General features: G+C 41.1%; 1 protein-coding gene across 1 annotated transcript in view; it reads right to left on the bottom strand.

Annotated features, from left to right (window-relative positions):
- lrrc24 (leucine rich repeat containing 24) overlaps positions 1–23,043 on the bottom strand; it is a 40,732-nt gene that overhangs the window by 11,498 nt on the left and 6,191 nt on the right. The window contains exon 2 of the mRNA XM_051701696.1: positions 493–701. Within this exon, the coding sequence (XP_051557656.1) occupies positions 493–654 (162 nt within the window). The 5' untranslated portion in view covers positions 655–701. The remainder of the gene's footprint in view (positions 1–492; positions 702–23,043) is intronic.

The following is a 23,043-nucleotide window of genomic DNA, read 5'->3' as shown; positions in this document are numbered from 1 at the left end:
GATTTAGTTAAATCATACTTAAGAATATGATTTAGAAATAAAGAAATCCTTAGTCTTTTGGTGCATCAGCACAGAGTTATTATTAGTATCCAGACACTGAAGCGATTATGTAGGAAATTGAATTTATTTAGTAGAAAGAACAAGAAAGACATTCACGCAGTCCCACTCGGCTCATGCTTGGACTGCTTTTTTGTTGGTTTTTGCTCTCAAAACTATACATACAGTGTCTTGAAATGGACCTACACAACTGACAGCAGTTCCAGTTATATCACTTCACTTTAGTGTAAGCCTATATTTCGTTCCTCCCTTGGTCTTCCATGTTGTTCTCGAACAAAACTTTGCTTGTTAATGCTGGTTAACCAAGAAAGTGTTTACTGGTTAAGCTACTTAAAAAGCCTTGTTGGAATACCATATGCTGGTGACCAGCTATTCCGTTGTTTTCAGCAGGGTAGACCCCTCTTGTAACCCTCTTGTGTCCGTGTGATCACTCACCTGTGTTCCTTGAGCAATGCCTTGTGGGATCTCTTTGAGTCCGATGGATCCACATTCCACAGTCAAACTATAGCAGCGGCACCTTAAAGGACAACCCAGAGAAGACGCCCATAGCTGGGCCAACATGAGCGCCAACACTACTGAGAACTGATGAGGATTCATCTCAGACAAAACTGGAAGGAGGGAGTGATAGAAAAGAGGCGGCAGAACTAGGGCAAAAGATAGAGAGAAAGAAAAGGAAGAAAGAGATGGATTGCAGTTAAACCAGTAGAATAATGTTCAAAAGAAAAGAGAGAGAGACCCAAAACAGACACTGAAGGTTTGTTGTTATAGATGGCACGCCCGTGTGACTTAATCGGATCTGTAACGTATGAGATTGCGCTTAAGTGAATCGGAAAATTGAATCCTGGTGTATTGCAAGGGGAAATCAGAGTAGAGTCAATATAAGGTGAAAGAACTGTATGGATAGTATTCGCTTCTGCCTCTCTGGTCCCTATAGAACAAGTCTCTTAGGAGGAATCTGTGCTGGGCTTCGGTTAATTAAACATGAGCCATGAGGTACATATTACTAGCTGTCTTATGGAACTCTCTTCTGTCTGTTTTTGAAAGAATACATGAAATAAAACTCCACACACCCAGCACACACCGCATATCTCTCCCAGGAGTTAAAATCAAAGCCTGGGCTTGCTCTACTTTTCTTGTTCCTACAATGGTCTATAGCTTTCATTATGACAAGGATTATGTGAAGTATGAATGAAGACTTGGGCCCAATGGGCCCATATTTACAGCTAACTAGACTAGATATACAGAAGAGCAGAGCAGAATGATGGAATATACCATGTGATGGTAAAAATGTGTCAACAAGCAGAGATTCCATATCAGAATCAGAATGAGCTTTATTGCCAAGTGTTCTCATGTACACAAGGAAATTTTTGGAGTGACAGGAGAAACAAGTGCACACAGAACATTACATTGAGATGCAGAATATACAACAAGGTAATAGCAGGACATATAAGAGAATGGCATATGTACATGTGCAAGTAGTAATGTATGTGTAAGGTGTGTAAGGAGTATGTACAGTTATTGAATTAAATATGTAAATTTACGTACATATGTACATGAGATATGTATTTACATTATTGCACTATGGGAGTCCTGAGGCAGTTTAATTGTTCATGTGGTAAATGGCCTGAGGGTAAAAACTGCTCTTGTGCCTGGTTGTCTTGGAACTCAGTGCTCTGTAGCGCTGGGCAGAGGGCAACAGTTCAAAAAGGGAGTGGGCAGGGTGTGTGGGGTCCAGAGTGATTCTACCTACACGTTTCCTCACTCTGGAGACGAACAGGTCCTGTGATTTTTTATTTTATTTTTTTATTTTTTTTGGGGGTGGGGGGGGGTGGGCAGAATGATGGTGGAGCGTTTGAAGCTGCAGGGAACTTACTGCTCCAGTGATCTATTGAAGATCTGTGTGAAGATGGGGGCCAGTTGGTCAGCGCAGACTTTCAGACAGGCAGGTGAGACACCATCTGGGCCTGAAGCTTTCCTAGTCTTTTGTTTCCAAAAGACCCAGCACACATCCTCCTCACAGATCATAAGTGCAGATTGAGTAGCAGGATGTGTTGGTGTGTGTGTGTGTGTGTGTGTGTGTGTGTGTGTGTGTGTGTGTGTGAAGTGACTTTAATTGCTTACTGTCTGTAAGCTGCTAGTGTCTTAACGACGGATCAACAGGTGCATGTTCATTAATTGTTTATGGTTCATTGAACAAGCATGGAAAACATTGTTTAAACCCTTTGCAATAAAGATCTGTAAAGTTATTTGGATTTTTACAAAATTATCTTTAAAATACAGTGTCTTGAAAAAGAGACGTTTCTTTTTTGCTGAGTTTATAAACATGTCAGTATGTGCAGACAGAGCATGTTTCCATATACTCCGTATGTTTCGTATACTCTGTATAATTTGCATGCCCTTGCTTTAATCTAGAACAATTTATAATCTAATCAAAATATGCAATGAGGTAAGGATGAAAATATGATTGAATATAGTCAATGAAGACAAATTTTGATGCAGTAAATCTCCAAAAGGTGTCAGTGTTTGTTTTTATTTCACTTCTGCTGCTGTTATAAGAACTGTAGAATCCTCCTGTGCTGACCACAGTGTAACATGGAAGAATAAAAAAAAAACTATCAGCAACTATCTGTAAAACCGATATATCGGTCTACCTCTTGTAGATAAAAAGCATATACACAGCTACCAGTGTGGGCAGGATTGCTTCTATCACATTAAATTTATATCAGCATAGCTTAAATATGAAAAAGCCACCGAAAAATTTCGCTGTTAATTTTAAATATTTGAAAATATTTTTAAAGAATTCTCGTTGAAATTTTAGTTGTGAAATTCAGATGTCAAAATTCAGGTTGCTAATTTTTAAGTAATATTGAGACCTGAATTTTACAACACAAATTTCTAGGAGGTGAATTCATGAAAATGAACAGTAACATTTTTCAGTAACATCAAATTACACCCAGTGACTTTTTTTTTTTTTTTTTTTTTCAAGCTCTGTTGATAATAATTTGATGCCATATGCTTCAAGTTACTTAATGGCCCAAAAAAATAGGCTTCATTTTCTATATGAAAAATATAATTTCTTATTTGTTTCTCTTGATTTTGGAGTAAAATAGGACCAGGAAATTTTCTTGACAATTTTTGTGAGAATCACACAAATATGTTCTGATCGGCTGTGATTTTGTTACGTCAAACAAATTTGCTTTTAGCTTGGACAGTCAAATGACTTAGCCGCTTGATCCTTGTTATGTCACACCCAGTTAGGTCTGAGTAAAAATATTGATTTTCTGATTAATCACAATCTACATTTTAATGAATCCAATATGGATTTTTCCAATTTCATGATCAGTCAACCTTTTACTTTACAGTTTACTTCTGTTTTGGTTGTGTAGAATATAATATCTGTTAAATAAATAGCAACTGAACTGCACAGTTTGGAAATTAATATTTTCATAATGTACAACGTTATAAGGTATCCTTAATAATTTACAGCATTAGCTAGTAGAGAATTTCTTTCATATATCAAGCAAAATGGACATTATAGCCTAAATATACCCAAATGAATTAGATCTGAATTAAATTATATCAACTGTATCGTATTTCAAGACCTCATGAATCGGAATCTGTTCAAATCAGGAAATCTGTATTGATACCCAGCCCTACCTGTTTATGACCTTTTAGGCAGTTCCAAAACTAAAAAATATGTGTCTTTATTTAGCTGTTGTAATTTACGCTGTTCCTAGTAAATTCAGAATGAAAGAGAGTTTGCTGAGAGCCAACACCAAGCTCTAACAAGTCTTACGGGATGGATCAATACAAAGTTCTGCATGTGTTAAACAGTTCTGAGTTCTCTGAGCCTATATAACCTTACACGCAATGCTGAAACATCACAGAGCACTTGAAATAGATCAGCACTGAAAGAATTAGAGGATGTCTAAACTATGGGCCCAGTTGTTCAGAAGTAATCTGATTGGATTTCTGCAATCGCATTGTATCAAATCTTGAAAAGAGTTGTTCAAAAGAAAAAAAAAGGATTCTGAAATCGGATTAGATCACGTAATCCAGTCTTGGTTTTGATCTGGATCAAACCTTCAGTATGTGTTTTTTAATTTTTTAGTAGGATTGGGATCCCTTTGATCCAAAAAATCAGGATTATCCTGATCCCAGCAGAAGGGTGGATTCAGGGTGGATTTCAGGAATAAAATGTAGTAAAACTTTAAAACTGGTCAAATAACACAACATTTGAATCATGTCCTATATATACATTTATTTATATTTTAACTGTTAAGATTATATTATTATATTATATTATATTATATTATATAAATTAGATAAAGTAGACATTAAGCTCCCTATTATGCCTTTCAGTAAAGTTAAAAAAAAAATAAAATTAAAAAAAAAACAGTCCCCATAAAATAATTCCCTAAACAATTGTCAATATCAAACAAAAATAATATATTTAATTTTAACTGTCATTTATCACGGTACATTAATTAAAATGGCACAATCATCAGAGATGAACCAGTCAAAAGTAGTTTCTAACAACTGCATCCCTTATTGCACATCCAGTCAGTCTCTCATTCTGAGAGAATGCAGGAGGTTGGTCTGGGTCTTCAACAGGCTCAGGTGCATCATAAACATCATCACAGAGTGGGACATTTAGCGTTTTTATGATTTAAAACACGTTCAAAATATCCACAATGTATTTGTGAATAATGCATATTTGTTTGTTTTTATTTATTTATTGTGGGTCAGATGAGGGGTCTGACTGTTTAACAGAAACTGAAAATGGAAGGGGATGCTTGTATTGTTTTATTGTGCTCTTTTCTGTCTCTTCAAATAAAAACACTTAAAGTGACCCCACGCTGGCCATTCTACCTGTTGTTCTTTACATAGCTAGTAGCCTACATTGTGATATGTAGTCCCAATAGCAGCACTGGTAATCCGAATTTGGTAAACTTGAAAAGTTTGTATCTGGATTAGGGTTATCCAATCTAATGTTGCTTTGAAAAACCGGCACAAACGTAAAATGATTACCTGATCCTGGATAGCAAAACATGGGATTTCCAAATCCAGATCGTTCTGATCCAGATTAAACTTTTTGAACAACTGGGCCCAGGAGATCAAAATAAGGGACATGAGAAGGTTTGAAAATGTTGATTTGAGGGGGCCTGGGTAGCTCAGTGGTAAAAGACGCTGGCTACCACCCCTGGAGTTCACTAGCTCGCTAGTTTGAATCCCAGGGCGTGCTGAGTGACTCCAGCCAGGCTTCCTAAGCAACCAAATTGGCCCAGTTGCTAGGGAGGGTAGAGTCACATGGGTTAACCTCCTTGTGGTCGCTATAATGTGGTTTGTTCTCGGTGAGACACGTGGTAAGTTGAGTGTAGATGCTGCGGTGGATGGCATGAAGCCTCCACACGCACTATGTCTCCGTGGCAACGCACTCAACAAGCCACATGAGTTGGTGGTCTCAGACACAGAGGCAAAAAAGAAAATGTTGATTTGAGATCTGAGCTCTGAAATGAATGCATTCATACAGGTCGTAGAGGTGAGAAGAATTTATTAGGTTAGTGATTAGATTTCTCCACATGAAAAGTGCTCCAAACTTTAAATATTAAATGGCATCTCATTTTTCAAAACCAACAAAACAAGGAGACACGGCCACATTAGAGGGCAAAGAAAAAAAAATATTGCCTTGAAAATGTATCTCTGTATGGGAAGATAAAAATGAACTGTTTCCTTAATTCAGCTTAGAGCTGTTCCTTACTTTAAGGAATAGTTCAGCCCAAAATGAAAATCCTGTTATCATTTACTCAACCTTATATTGTTTCAAACCCATATGACTTTCTTTCTTACATGGACAGCAATAAGAGGGTGAGTAAATGATGACAAATTTTCATTTTGGGCTAAACTATCCCTTTAAATGTGCCATTGAATGATGAACCATGAGCAAATGTGAATATTTCATGTTGCTTAATTTAGCGAGTTTTTGAAAGGACAGTGCGCTCAATTAATGCAACATGACCCACATAAGCCTTTTTATGTGCTGAATGCATCAAAGAGACAGACATGATAAACATCAGTGGAGAAATGGCAGCCTATTCAAGCCCACTGCCCTGTACTCAAATGCTATTGTCCTTTTGCTGGAGAAGGAGACTAAAAATCACAAAGGACAGAAGAAAACTGAGGGAAATTTGAATGAGTTTGCTTTCAGCGGTTTCATTCGCTACGTGTGTCACCTCACAAACATTATGAAATAAAAATGAAAAGGCTCAGAAGTGTTGAAAAGGTGCATGTTCTCTGAGGTACGGCACACCCTTACATGTACATCTGGATTCTGGGGTTATTCTAGCTCCCTAAAGGCTGCAAGAACAACCACAGAATTTAATATTTAGTACCTTCACATCGTGTTGTTATGAGGCTTTGTGTTTTGAATTCAGAAACAAGTGAATTCAAAACTAATTTCCCTACAAGAACTGCAGGAGAATGGAACAAAGAATAAGACAGAGTAAAAGATGAATAAATGGATGGATTGATAGAAAAACAGAAGACAGATGGACAGATAAATAGATAGATAGAAAAACGGATGGGCGGACAGATAAATAGATAGATAGAAAAATGGACAGAGAAATGGACGGACGGACAGATAAATAGATAGATAGAAAAATGGACGGACAGACAGATAAATAGATAGACAGATAGATAGATAGATGGATGAACGGACAGATAAATAGATAGAAAGATGGACGGACGGACGGACAGATAAATAGATAGATAGAACAACGGATGGATGGATGGACAGACAGACAGATAGATAGATAGATACACAGATAGATAGATAGATAGATAGATAGATAGATAGATAGATAGATAGATAGATGGATGAACGGACAGATAAATAGATAGAAAGACGGACGGACAGATAAATAGAAAAACGGATAAACAGATGGACGGACGGACAGATAAATAGATAGATAGAAAAAACGGATGGATGGATGGATGGATGGACAGACAGACAGATAGATAGATAGATAGATAGATAGATAGATAGATAGATGAACGGACAGATCAATAGATAGATAGAAAAAATGGATGGACAGACAGATAAATAGATAGATAGAAAAATGGACGGACAGATAAATAGATAGATAGAAAATGGACGGATGGATGGACAGATAGATAGATAGATAGATAGATAGATAGATAGATAGATAGACAGATGAACGAACAGATAAATAGATAGATAGAAAAAATGGATGGACAGACAGATAAATAGATAGAAAAAAGGACGGATGGATGGACAGACAGATAGATAGATAGATAGATAGATAGATAGATAGATAGATAGATACATAGATGAACGAACAGATAAATAGATAGAAAAATGGACGGACAGACAGATAAATAGATAGATAGAAAAACGGACAGACAGACAGATAAATAGATAGATAGAAAAACGGATGGGCGGACAGATAAATAGATAGATAGAAAAATGGACAGAGAAATGGACGGACGGACAGATAAATAGATAGATAAAAAAATGGACGGACAGACAGATAAATAGATAGACAGATAGATAGATAGATGGATGAACGGACAGATAAATAGATAGAAAGATGGACGGACGGACGGACAGATAAATAGATAGAATAACGGACAAACAGATGGATGGACGGACAGATAAATAGATAGATAGAAAAACGGATGGATGGATGGACAGACAGACAGATAGATAGATAGATACACAGATAGATAGATAGATAGATAGATAGATAGATAGATAGATAGATAGATAGATAGATAGATGGATGAACGGACAGATAAATAGATAGAAAGACGGACGGACAGATAAATAGAAAAACGGATAAACAGATGGACGGACGGACAGATAAATAGATAGATAGAAAAAACGGATGGATGGATGGATGGATGGACAGACAGACAGATAGATAGATAGATAGATAGATAGATAGATAGATAGATAGATAGATAGATAGATGAACGGACAGATCAATAGATAGATAGAAAAAATGGATGGACAGACAGATAAATAGATAGATAGAAAAATGGACGGACAGATAAATAGATAGATAGAAAATGGACGGATGGATGGACAGATAGATAGATAGATAGATAGATAGATAGATAGATAGATAGATAGACAGACAGATGAACGAACAGATAAATAGATAGGAAAAAATGGATGGACAGACAGATAAATAGATAGAAAAAAGGACGGATGGATGGACAGACAGATAGATAGATAGATAGATAGATAGATAGATAGATAGATAGATAGATACATAGATGAACGAACAGATAAATAGATAGAAAAATGGACGGACAGACAGATAAATAGATAGATAGAAAAACGGACAGACAGACAGATAAATAGATAGATAGAAAATGCACGGATGGATGGACAGACAGATAGACAGACAGACGGACGGACGGACGGACAGATAGATAGATAGATAGATAGATAGATAGATAGATAGATAGATGGATGGATGAACGGACAGATAAATAGATAGAAAGAAAAAAGGATGGATGGATGGATGGACAGATAGATAGATAGATAGATAGATAGATAGATAGATAGACAGATAGATAGATAGATAGATAGATAGACAGACAGATGAACGAACAGATAAATAGATAGAAAAATGGACGGACAGACAGATAAATAGATAGAAAAACGGACGGACAGACAGATAAATAGATAGATAGAAAAACGGTCAGACGGACAGATAAATAGATAGATAGAAAATGGACAGATGGATGGACAGACAGATAGATAGATAGATAGATAGATAGATAGATAGATAGATAGATAGATAGATGAACGAACAGATAAATAGATAGAAAAACGGACAGACAGATAAATAGATAGATAGAAAAACGGACGGACAGATAAATAGATAGATAGAAAATGGAAGGATGGATGGACAGACAGATAGATAAACGGATGGACGGACAGATAGATAGATAGATAGATAGATAGATAGATAGATAGATAGATAGATGAACGAACAGATAGATAGAAAAATGGATGGACAGATAAATAGATAGATAGAAAAATGGACGGATGGATAGATAGATAGATAGATAGATGAACGGACAGATCAACAGATAGATAGAAAAACGGACGGACATACAGATAAATAGATAGATAGAAAATGGACAGATGGATGGACAGACAGATAGACGGACGGATGGATGGATAAATGAACGGACAGATAAATAGATAGAAAAACGGACGGACAGACGGATGGACGGACGGACAGACAGACAGATACATAGATAGATAGATAGACAGATAGATAGATAGATATCTTATGACAACAGGTTTAAATACATTTTTATAATATGTTTTACTTTGTTCCAGTACTGCATGCAGTATAAGAAGTGTTTTGTTTTCTTTGTCTGAGAGCAGTTTGTTGTATTTAATATCTACACAATAATGCCACTCATGAACTACCACTGTTCTGTCCCTGAGTAAGACAGCATAGAAAAGAAACTGTCCTTGCAGTTGAAATGTACTTGAATTGAATGTGCATTTAGATGCTTATTTAGATTCCCTAATGGTGGACTTGTCTGTTTAGAGGCTAGTGTAATCTTGTCAGCTGCTGTAATGAGACTAAATGTGCTGCCTTGCAGGAGAAGAAACAATAAAGGGATGCACAACAAATCAGTGACCATATTGGTATCGGCCTATATTAGTTTTTTTTTTTTTTACATGTATTGGTCTGATTTGGCAAAATGGATAATATTGGTCTTTTTCTATGCCAGGTTTCAAAAGTACTAAACAGTTATTTGTTGTTTCAACTGTACATTGATGTTTTGATGACGGAACTCACTTTCATGTGATTTCACTTAATGTGAATGCATTTTTGAAACAGTGTAGATAACCGATAGTTTCAAAAAGCAACCATTGCCGATACATTGATATATCTGTCAACCTCTACTAGGGACCAGAATATCAGAGCCTTGAGAGCTTTACAATATTGCCTATTATATTGTTATTGTGGTCCATAACAAAATTATCTAGATTCCCCATGCAAACCTCACCGCTTCAATGCTATTTTGTACTGGGTGGTTCCAAGATTTCGCTGTGTGGTATCTAGGATATTCTGGGTGGATTGCTGGGGGATTGCTAAGGGACTAAAGTCAAAATAGCCCACCTCTCAAGGCTCTGATATTCTGGTCCCTAGTAGAGGTTGACAGATATATAAATGTATCGGCAATGGTTGCTTTTTGAAACTATCGGTTATCTACAAAAATCTACACAGATAGTCAACTATATGTTTTTTTTTTTTCGTGGCCAGTGCTGAAGGGTAGTAATGCCTTGCTTCTACAGTATAACAGTTAATCATAATTTCATGTTAATTCGTGTTGATTTTGGCTGATGGTGTAACTAGAGAAAAAGGAAAATGTCTGCTTTTATTTAATAATAAATGACCAGAAAACCAGACAGTTATGACAAGTAATCGCTGACTAATCATGACCTACTGTTTATGAATTACTGTTCATGTTTGTTATACAGTTTAACCATGTTTAATTATAGTGTTTATGTTTATTGTAGAATATTTATCTGTTTGTGTGAGCTGGGTCAGTGGAGTATTTTGGGCTTGTTTATAGTTAAAAGCCTTGCGTTATGCACTAAATCTTTTTTTTTTTTTTTTTTTTTTTTTTTCTGGTTATAATTATTGGGATTTTGCTTGCACAATAAACTGCATCTGGAATTTTATTCATTTTAGACTCTTGTAGCCTCTATGTCTGTGTCCGTCACAGTAAGGAAAGACTAAGAAATGTTTTTTAACATTCAATTAATCTGTTATTAACCTTTTCCACCAGCTTAGTTATCGCTATCTGCAAAATCCAATATTGGTCAACCTCTAGTCCCTAAACTGATGAGCCAAAACATTATGACCACCTGCCTAATATGCTGTTGGTCCTTCACGTGCCATCAAATCAGCACCGACCTGCCGAGGCATAGACTCTACAAGACCCCTGAATGTGTCCTGTGGTATCTGGCACCAAGACATTAGCAGCAGATCCTTCAAGTCCTGTAAGTTGCAAGGTGGAGCCGCCGTGGATCAGACTTGTTGGTCCAGCACATCCCACTGATGCTCATTCGGACTGAGATCTGGGGAATTTGGAGGCCAGGGCAACACCCTGAACTCTTCATCATGTTCCTCAAACCATTATTGAACAATGTGTGCAGTGTGGCAGGGTGCATTATAGTGCTGAAAGAGGCCACTGCCATCAGGGAACACCATTGCCATGAAGGAGTGTGCCTGGTTTGCAACGATGTTTAGGTAGGTGGCACGTGTCAAATTGACGTTCACATGAATGACTGGACCCAGGTTTGTCATCTTCCAACAGTGCATCCTGGTGCCATCACTTCCCCAGGTAAACGGTGCACACGTACACGCCGTCCACGTGATGTAAAAGAAAACAGGACTCATCGGACCAGGCAACCTTCTTCTATTGCTCCAAGGTCCAGTTCCGATGCTTGCGTGCCCATTGTAGGCACTTTCAACGGTTGACGGGTCATCATGGGCACTCGTACCGGTCTGAGGCTACGCAGCCCGATATGTAGCAGTGTGTGATGCACTGTGTGTTGTGACACATTCCTCCCGTAACCATCATTAAAATTTTCTGTGACTTGTGCCACAGTAGCCCTTCTGTCGGTTCAGACCAGATGGAATAGCCTTTGTTGCCCTCGTGTATTGACGAGCCTTGGACACCCAACACCCTGTCACTGGTTTGTGGTTTGTCCATCCTTGGAACACTATCGGTAGGTACTCACCACTGCTGACCAGGAGCACACCACAAGCCTTGCTGTTTTAGAGATGCTCTGACCCAGTCATCTGGCCATAACAATTTGGCACTTGTCAAAGTAGCTCAAGTCTTTACTCCTGCCCATTTCTCCTGCATTCAACACGTTGACTACGAGAATTGATTGTTCGCTTACCATCTAATCTACCCAGACCTTGACATGTGGCCTTGTTAGGAGATGATCAACGTTATGTTTTGGCTCATCAGTGTATTTATGGCTCGAGTTGCTCCATCAGTGAATTCAATTATTTTTACCCATTTTACTGTCCACCAGGCAAAAATTGTAATCATATTTGTTCACTTCGAAAAGTAGAACAGTAACAAGACATACAATTTGAGGTATCATTCCTGTCTGTAGCAGTGCTGTAAATGTGCATGAGTTACTCATCAAAGTTTAATACATACTGTATGATTAGGGGATTTGCTCCCTAACCCCTATGTATGAGCAATAGTGGTGTACAGCTGAGTAAAACTTTCATTAGTAAACACATCTTATCTGTATCAACAGAGCACTGGTGTCTCATCGTATGCAATAATCATCATAGATATACCACACACATACTACATTACTCTGCTGAACACTGTGACCTCCATGAAAGTGCACACCATCACCATTTCTGGAGTCTAAATTATAATTGGTGATACTTCAACACTTCATTTAAATGAATAAGTTACATACCCTTGCCCCTGTAACCCTCATATAACATAATTTTCAAATGAAATCTTTACAGAGGGCTTCTCTTTAATGGCAAGAGATAGCAAAGAAGCAAATGACCAGAGCTAAAAGCATTGAGTGTTAAGACTACCAGTTATCATCAATACAAATCACAGCTATCGCGTGATCTGATGTGAGCATTTATCAGCAAATGCTCTGTGGTGGAGTCACTCTCAAATCTCTCATTTGAAAGAGAAAAACTCAAGCTTGTATTATACTCTCAGTAAGAGAACTTGAAGGCTGTCAAAATTATGTTGGCAGGAGATGACGAAAGAGAGAGAGAAAATCTGAGCAAGAGTGCAAATATACAGCGATGCCCTCCAGCCATGCCTCTCATGTTGTCATGGAAACAATAGCGGAGGGTCTGGATTCTGAAGGCAAGGCCTGCAGGCACTGTTACGACCAAGAACGGTATTCAACACTTAGCAGAGACAAAGGGACTGGGAGAGTAACGGAGGGAACATTTTTTCAAAGAGAGCAAGGAGAATGAAATACATTCATTAAATGTTTGTTATGGTCGAATTTTCTTCAGGCGTGTTACCATGAATAACAAGTGATTCTAAGGCAAGCATTACTATTGCTATTGCTCATACAATCCCCCATCCTTAAGTACCAAACTTTGTTCCGTAAATTGTCCCACATTGTTTGTGCTACGGACATGAATGATGAATGGCGTTGCAAGTGGCACACTCCATGGTTTGAGCTACAAGAATACATGAGTTATGCCTTTTTTTTGGAGGAAAGTTGTTCTATTACTTTTCTAAGCAATCAGACTTACGATTTTCGCAACCCGGTCTCCTAGATTCACTTTACTATAGCTGCATTTTGTGGCAGTTTCCTGGTGAAATGAACATTAGAGGCGCTACAACAACAACGACTTTTGTTGAGTAGTGCTGCTAGTCAATTAAAATATTTAATTGTGATTAATCAAATCTTTTTAATAGGTGATTAATTAATCACAGATTTTGAAAGTGCCTAAATTTGACTCCATATATATTTATTTTCCTGTCAAAATGCATTAGTTCCTTCTTATAAAGAAAAGAAAACAATATGTAGCAATTATTTTTATTAACATTTTCCAAACAAAGTATTCCACAGTATAAAGATCAACATTCACTAAAATGCCACTAGTTTAAGTAACATTAAACATTTCCCAAAGTCTAAGTGGGAGGTTGACTAAATGATATAACTAGTCCCATAGGTTGAATATTCATTGCAACTGCATTAAATCCTTTCAACCCTCATCCTCTGCAAATTAATCATGGCTATTCACTTTGCTACAGCAATCGTGAAGCCGCATTCACATGATCCATGACATTTTAAACTCCACATTAAAAGCACTGCAGAGAACATTTTGTTTTGCTCTGAGCGCCTGCACATCGCACATAAATGTTCCCTCATCTGAATTGTCCGGTCAGACGGAACCACAACACAGTGCTGGGGAAACGTTGATGCATCTCTCCAGCGGGTAATGTAAATGCAGCTTTTCACAGGTTCCATCTGGGTATGTTTTGTACCAAAGATACAGTTAAGAGGTCCTTTCTCCATCACTTGATCACTGACACGGCATCAATGATGTGTGTGTTTGTGGTCAGTGCAGACTATCAGTTCATAAACATGTACTTTTCGCTCTGTTCCTCACAGAATGCTATCTTATGACATCAAAACACTTTTACTATAGTGCATGACTATTAAAGAGCACCTATTATGGTTTTTCAAATATTACCTTTCATGTAGTGTGTTATATAGCTGTTTGTGAATGTAAAAACGTCTGCAAAGTTTCAAAAATCAAAGTGCACGACAAATGGAGTTATTGAGTCCCAAAAGAAAGAACCGATTCTGAACACCTGAAATGAGTCGTTAGTAATTCCAGACTTACTTCCTGTACTAACCTACGTAATTTGGTAACAAAAAACCCGCCTCTGGTCTTCATTGGCTGTTCGCAAACAGCTTTGACCCGCCCTCAAACATTACAATAAGCGGTAGACCAATCACAACAGACTGGGACATCTGACCAATCAGAGCAGAGTAGGCCCTCTGAAAGGAGTTTAGAATGAATCCTTTAGAATGGATCATTGAACGAGTCATTTTTGACACTGGGAAAAAAGGTAATGCTGCAATTTAAATTATGAGCAAATTAAAGTGTCTTTTGACCTTGGATGCATGTAAATCTATTGTATGAGACCTTTAAAACAAAATTAGGCATGTTTAAAAACCATAATAGGTGCTCTTTAAGGCGATAAATTTTAACGTATACATTACATAACCAACTACATTTAAAAGATCGGGATCAAATTGCGCAGTAGCTCAACTGATTGAGCATTGATTTGGCGATGCAAAGTACTGAGGTAAGAGTCCTGAAGAGCACGCGACTTGACACGTAGTCAACAAATGACGTGGTTGCTTCGGCAGAATCGTTTTTCATCTCACATTTGCTTTTATGGCACTATCGGTTAGGTTTAGGTTTAGGGTAGGGAGGAAGGTTGTGTTGATTTAAAACTTGATATAATATTAACCTTAAAAACCACATCTGTTTGAAAGAACATTTTAGTACCACACAGTGGAAATTTCACCTCGGAACTGCCGCAATACGTGTAATGAACCCCGTAAAATAATTTTGCAAAAATGTCACCACAGTCACATGGAGTCGCCTGTTGGATAATAATAGGGGGAAAAAATCCCAAAAATACTTGCACTGAAGCAGGGGCCTGAGCCATATTATTTTTCATAAAAAGGTATTGAAAAAAACAGTTTCCTACTCCCTGAAAAATATTAATGAAATAAGTGTCCAGAGATATCTCACCAGTCTCTGTGACAGCTCTAGACTCTGTAAACAACAAACAAAAATTTGTCCGCGGTCCACAGACAATGACGCTTTCTGCCTGTCAATCATATTGCACGTTTTCATAGTATTGTATTTGCAGCGAATTAGGGTGGCCAGACGTCCCGTTTTTCCCAGGACAGTCCCGCATTTAAGCACTTTTTCTAGTGTCCTGACTTATTCTGGTAATATCGTATTTTGTCCCGTATTTCCCTTCTCCTAAAATTTCTCTATGGCCTATGCAGATTTCTCAGTCACATGAGTATTCTAATCAAAGGTAGCCAAGGATATTGCTTGTAAAACCAATAAACTCACAAGTGTTATTTTAAAGTACATGATTGGATTCAACTATCCAATCACAATCCCCTATCAATAGATGTCCAGTTTGTGAACTGATTGAAGAGTCAGTTTGAAAGAGCATACAGATGAAATTGTGGAAAAATGTCAAAGAAGCGTGCATGTACATTTAATGAGGATCTTCATCTTCAGTTTACATTTCTAAAAAAGGAGTGACAGTCAGAGCCTAGTAAAGTGAGGTGTGAGATTTGTGGACCTCGCTTTTCCATCACCCGTTGAGGCCGCACCGACATCACGCAGCATGTTTGAACAAAAAAGCACGTGGATGCTGCTGAAAGTAAGTGTACCACACCAAGTGTTAGTGATTTTTTTGTGAAGCAAAGTTCCGAATCTGACAAGGTGCACGCAAGTGAAAGACTTTTTGCTTATCGTTCTGTTGTGCATGGCCATAGCTTTGCACATTCATGACCTGAGAAAAATCATTCATACCTTCTGACATTAAAAGCAGTTGGATGCCCTGGTTGAAGCTGGTGACATACAAGTGGATGATTTCTTTTGTGCAGTGAGAAACTTTTATTCAGCATTGATGGATTACCTCCAAATTGGAGCCGCTCATTGGAGAACACAGAAAAACTTGAGTGGGCCCTACTGAGAGACATCCCAGAGTTGAAAGACATTCGGAGCAGCTTCAAACACTTCTACTCCAGAATCCCTGCTCTCAGTTTGACTGACAAAACCACACTCATTGATGAGTGGGCTTGCACGAAAAACATTGTCACTCGTCGCATCACTGAGTGGACCATGAACAAGATGGCCGTCTGAGAGATGGACAGATGTTTTTGTGAGATGGAGAGCAAGACCATCAACTTCGGAGTCTTAGCCAAGGTCGTGGAGTTTGTTTTATGCCTGCCTGGGACATCTGCATCTGTGAAGCGTGTGTTCTCATTAATGAACGCAGCATGGACACCAGATAAATCTCGACTCAGTGTAACAGGTACGGAGTCCCTAATGGGCCAAGGTTGTGGGGAAAAAATTTGTGGTGTGGGGAAAAAAGAAGCAAATGCTTTTGCGTTCTTTCGCAAAACTTTGCGTTCCCCCGAGAAACTTTGCATGCACTCGCAAAACTTTTGCTCTCATATATGCATTTCCACTCCTGAATGCTCTGCAGGCTACTGCATTTATGAGAGATAAGTCGAGATGACAGGTGCTGGTGCCTACTTTTTGTACTGTATCATGTAAACATATAAAGAGTGAGAAGATACAGAGACTCCATTCTGAATTGCATCATATCAAACATAAACCTGATGTATGGCATAGCCTATGTAAAAAAATAAATAAAAAAATAATATATATATATATATATATATATATATATATATATATATATATATATATATATATATATATATATGATTTTAACACAAAATAAAATGCAATACATTTAAAAATTGCAAAAAAAAACTTTTTTATATATATGTAACATGTTTTCCCAAACTACAGGCCTAATGCAATTTGAATATCATATGCTCAAATATCAACTGTTTTTTTATATGTGTGTTTATGTGGCCATTTATCATGGGCAATCATGGTGGCTAACTAAAGGGTTGTTCCAACACAAATACGAATGATTCAGAATTGCAGTTATTTTAAAGCTCAAAACCTTCACTCACCACACATACGGAAGCATTTATTGCTTTATTAATGGAGAGGGAAACACCATCACAACAACAAAAAAACAACAATAATATGCGATTCAATTGTGCGCCACAGCATTTAATTTCAATTAGACCGCTCGCATTTAATGTCATTTTAACTGTGATATCTTTATTTTCACACATTCATAAATTGAAGATTATGATTTGAAGTATTCTCTTTTGGGCTTCACTCCTTCATTGCACTGGCTTTCTCTCCTTATTGAACTCAAAAGCTGGAATAATCCTGGAATACTCATATGAGAGCTAGCAGAAGACTGTCATTATGATGCACATTTTGTGAGAGAACACAAAAGTTTTGCAAGAGAACGCAAAATAATTTGCAAGAAAACACAAAAGTTTTGCGAGAGCACGCAAAAATACTTGGGGGAACGCAATGTTTTGCGAGAGAACGCAAAATCATTTGCTGATTTTTTTTCCCCCACCCAAATAATTCTTCCCCACTACCTTGACCCTTTAGGGGCTCAGAATGAAGGCAATGCTTTTTTTACGTCTTAATTTTGGACTGGACTGCTCTGCATTTTACGATAAACTCTTGAAAGAGAAGCGCACACTGAGAAAAATTGCTGCTAGCGAAAAGTACAAGGTGACAACAGTTACAGATGAGGATGCAACCTCTAATCTGCATTGATCTGGACCTAGGTAAGGATATGTCAATTTCATTTTAGCTGGGAGGGGGCTGTCCCATTTACCACAAGCAGGAATCTGTTCACCCTAGGCATAATGCATTTTTATGCCATGTTGTTCATAACAGTTGTCAGTTTAGGGCGCTATTTTAATACTGTTGTTTTTAACAACCGTTTCTGCTCTCAATAAAGCTCATTTTTGGTATCTTTGGATCCAGTGGGTCCATCTCATGGAAGTAGAATGGCTGAAATCACTTACAGCACATTTAGTGACCAGAAGATCATAGAGTTTTAAAGGTGGGCCCTTTTGACCTGGGACAGTAAGCAACCACCTAGCAATGCCCCAGCAACCACACAGACCACTCTAGCATTGTGGTGGTAAGTTTTGCACAGACAAGCGCCACTCACATTTTCGCACAATACAGAAATTGGTTTAAGTTTTAAGAAAAGTACAAGGCTGTAAACCCCTTTCTGGAACCCATATTTTTATTATAGGAATGCAGGGCGAACTAAAGGTGAATTGTGTGTATGTTTGTATTTGTTTACAAGAGCAAGTAAGAAAGCAACAATGAGAAAAAATCATGTAGATTGTCATGCTCTGTTTGTGTGCGTCCACTTTGTCAATGCTTTCACGAACACAAGTGTCGTCTCTCCTTCTGTTCTTACTCTGTGATTGTGTGCATTCCATTCAGCAAACAGTAATCACATAACACAAGGGCAGTAATCAAAAACTGCTCACACTCTCCCCATACCCTGTGACAGGGTAATCAAAGACTTACAAAAACACTTCTACACCACAGTCTTTCATCATTTCTCATCAAAAATACCTACAGAAGAACTTACAGACTTCACGGTCCATACAGCACACAGCCAAACCTACATCTACTAGTGTCCACAAATCTATACAAGGCCAGTGAATTTCTGATTTCTGTGCTGGCGTGTCACCAATTTACCCAGATAATCTGAACTGAGAGGCTGATCTAGATAAATAGTCACATCTGCTTGATATTTAAAAGAAGAGTCGTGTTTAGCTGCGGTTCACTCAGATTGATTTTTCTGGTCGCTACCTCCATATCAATGTGTGTGTGTGTTTGCCACAGGAGCAACACTATGCACTGTTTTAAACTTAAAAAGTGATTTACAACTTAGTGTAGAAGAGGCAAATCAGTATAATCTGAAAATGAATGTCACGAAAATACAGTTCCCTATCTGTCACTCACTCGACATTGTGTCGATGTAGTGACACTAGGGGTCACTCTTGGGAGCCCGAGACACCTCTGGTCTTTGATAAAAGGCCAATGAAAATTGGTGAGTGGTATTTGCATGCCACTCCCCCGGACATACGGGTATAAAAGGAGCTGGTATGCAACCACTCATTCAGATTTTCTCTTCGGAGCCGAACGGTCATGCTCACTGAGCTGAATTCCCAAGACTGTTCATTCACCTCTGCTGGATCTGACGGCGCATTTCAGCGGCTCCTCCTCCCTCTGCACTGGTGCACTGCAGAGAATGCCCCTTGGTGCTTCGGCAGAAATAAAAGAGTATATTTCTCTAAAAGAGTATATTTCTCTAAAAGAGCGGCACACACGGAACGTCTTTTTAAAGACGCGTCTTTTTAAAGATGCATTTCCGTTTGTGTGTTATTCCTGGTTGCGCTCGTTATCTCTCGCCTTCTGATGGTCATGATCACTGCCTTTCGTGTCTGGGCGCTGCTCACGCGGAGACAGCGTTCGTGAATGGGTCATGTACTCATTGCGAGAATATGTCCATGGCAACAATGCGGTCACGGCTTACCTTCGTAAGAAAGCAAGCCACCCCAGAGGCTCCCCGCCTTGGTCCTTCTAAAACGGGGATGAGGCCAGCGCGGCTAGCACTGGGGGCGATTTGGGGACCCCAATTGGACCACCTCCGCTGGTTGTCCCCCCACGGACCTCCCATTCCCCAGCACGCTCGTCTGCCCCAATTGGGCTTCCGGATGAGTCTGCCGGCTCATCTCACGGTGAGTTTGACCTCTTATTCGGAGACTGCGAAGGTGATGAGCTCTCGAGCGCAGCATCGGAGATTGGGCTCGTCCAGTCGGACGTGGAAGCCTCAGCTGGGCTCCTCCCTTCAGGTGCGGTCGCCCAGTCACAGGCTGACACGGAGATGATGACATGCTTTCCCGGGCAGCCGCCACTCAAAGCCATGCCCCGCCCCCGTTCATTTCTTCCCGGAAGTGCATGAAGAGCTGACAAGGTCGTGGGAGGCACTTTTTACTGCCTGGTCCTGATCTTTCAGCTTCCCTGCCCTCACTACCCTCGATGGTGGGGTGGCCAAGGGCTATTCGGCAATCCCCCTGGTGGATAAAGGTGCTCGCAGTGCACCTATGCCCGCAGAGCGCCACCACCTGGCGCAGGTGCCCAAAGCTCCCGTCCAAGGCCTGTAGGTTTACGTCATCTCTGATGGCCAAGGCCTACGGTGCCGCTGGACAAGCCGCCTCCGCCCTGCATGCCATGGCTCTCCTGCAAGTCCACCAAGCCAAGGCGCTAAAGGAACTGCACAAGGGTAGTTCCGCCCCGGGATTGATGCAGGAGCTGCGCTCGGCAACCAACCTCACTCTCCTGGTGACGAAGGTCACAGTGCAGTCTCTCAGGTGGGCGATGTCCACCTTGGTGGTCTAGGAGCGCCACCTTTGGGTCAACCTGGTCGAGATGGGAGAGGCCGACAAGGCACGGTTCCTTGCTGCCCCTATTTCCCAAGTTGGCCAGTCCGGCGACACCGAGGACTTTGCCCCGCAGTTCTCAGTGGTGAAGCAGCAGACGGAGGTTATCTGGCACATCCTGCCCTGGCACGGCTCAAGATCCCGCACCCCGTCTGCTCTTTGCCAAGGGTATCCCCCTGCGGTGACTGCACCGGCACTGGCTCCGCCGCAGCCCGCCCCTGTGGCCCAGCCCTGGCGTGGAGCCCACCACAGGAAGCAGACGCCACCCGTCTCACGGCCGCCAAGAACCCGCGAAAGGCTTCAAAGCGCCCCTGAGACGGACGACCCAGGGACAACGAAACCCGCTGCTCTGGAGCTGGTAAGTAGACCACTCCATCCCCCGGTCGAGGGCTGGGAGGAGAATCTTTTGTTACCTTTGCATTTAATTATGCTGCATGCCCAAGTGGCTGCAGTACCCAAGAGTTCAGCAAGAGCTGTTTCCTTGTTCCCTGGGTCACATACCCAGTGTGCATGGCTGTCATCATGACCACTGTCCACCGCTCCATTTTGGCAGGATTGGTGCTCCAGCGGTGGTCTCCCCACCCCTGAGCACCCAGCAGTGGCACAAATCCACCCCCGATGTGACAGTCTCCACGGGTCATGAGGACAGGCCTCTTCCTCCCCTGTCCCAGGCTGTTCCGGGGGTGGTCACAAGGAGCCAGGTAAGTACTTCGATGTCCCTGAGCTCAGCACGGCCACGACACAGTGTGGCACCTCAGGCTCCGCCCCACCGCGAGGCCCCACCCGCCGGTATGTCTGACGAGATTGTCCCTCCGGCCAAGATGAAGAAGGGGTTTTACAGCCCCTACTTCTTTGTACCGAAAAAAGGTGGTGGGTTGCGGCCAATCTTGGACCTGCAAGTACTGAACCGGGCTTTACACAGACTCCTTTTACCGTCCTAGATGCTGACGCAAAGACGCACTCTAGCGAGCGTCCGGCATCAAGATTGGTTCATGGCGGTAGACCTGAAGGACGCGTAATTCCACGTCTCGATTCTACCTCGACACAGACCCTTCCTGCAGTTTGCACTCGAGGGTCAGGCATATCAGTACAAGGTCCTCCCTTTCGGTCTGTCCTTGTTCCCTTGCGTCTTCAGGAAGGTCGCAGTGGCAGCCCTTGCCCCACTAAGGGAAGTGGGCATGCGTATCCTCAACTATCCCGATGGTTGGCTAATCCTAGCTCACTCTCGGGATGTGTTGTGTGCACACAAGGACCTGGTGCTCTCACACCTCAGCCGACTAGGGCTTCGGGTCAACTGGGAAAAGAGCAAGCTCCTCCCGGTTCAGAGCATCTCTTTTCTCGGTTTGGAGTTGGACTCAGTCTCGTTGATGTCGCGCCTCACGAACGAGCGCGCACAGTCGGTGCTGACCTGTTTGAAGGCAGATTTTTTCAGAGGCTCCTGGGGCATATGGCATCCTCAGCGGTGGCCACTCTGCTCGGGTTGATGCATATGTGACTGCTTCAGCACTGGCTTCAGACTCGAGTCCCGAGATGGGCATGGCGCCGCGGGACACATTGCGTGGCCATCATGCCGATCTGTCACCATCTTTTGAGCCCTTGGACCAACCTCACGTTTCTAAGGGCAGGCGTTCCCCTAGAGCAGGTCTCCAGGTGCGTCGTGGTCATGACAGACGCCTCCAAAATGGGCTGGGGCGCTGTTTGCAACGGGCACGCAGCCGCCGGCTTACGGACGGGCCCGCGGCTGCGTTGGCACATCAACTGCCTCGAGTTGCTGGCAATTCTGCTCGCCCTGCGGAGGTTCCGGCCATTGATCCAGGGCAAGCACGTGTTAGTTCGGACAGACAACACGGCAACAGTAGCATATGACAACCGTCAAGGCGGTCTGCGCTCCCGTTGTATGTCACAACTCGCACGCCGTCTCCTCCTCTCGAGTCAGTAGCACCTCAAGTTGCTGCAAGCCACTCACATCCCGGGCGACCTCAACACTGCAGTGGACGCGCTGTCACGGCAGGTTACCTTCAGGGGAGAGTGGAGACTCCACCCTCAGGTGGTCCAGCTGATCTGGAGTTGATTCGGACAGGCACAGGTAGACCTGTTCACCTCCCAGGAATCCTCCCACTGCCCGCTCTGGTACGCCCTGACCGAGGCACCTCTCGGTATAGATGCACTGGCACACAGCTGGCCCCCTAGACTGCGCAAATATGCATTTCCCCCAGTGAGCCTACTTGCACAGACCCTGTGCCACGTCAGGGAGGACGAGGAGCAGGTTGTCCTGG

The sequence above is a fragment of the Myxocyprinus asiaticus genome, chromosome 6, assembly GCF_019703515.2.
Source record: "Myxocyprinus asiaticus isolate MX2 ecotype Aquarium Trade chromosome 6, UBuf_Myxa_2, whole genome shotgun sequence".
Taxonomy (NCBI): Eukaryota; Metazoa; Chordata; class Actinopteri; order Cypriniformes; family Catostomidae; genus Myxocyprinus; species Myxocyprinus asiaticus.
Note: the sequence above shows the minus strand (reverse complement) of the source record. Positions and strands in the feature narration are given on the sequence as shown.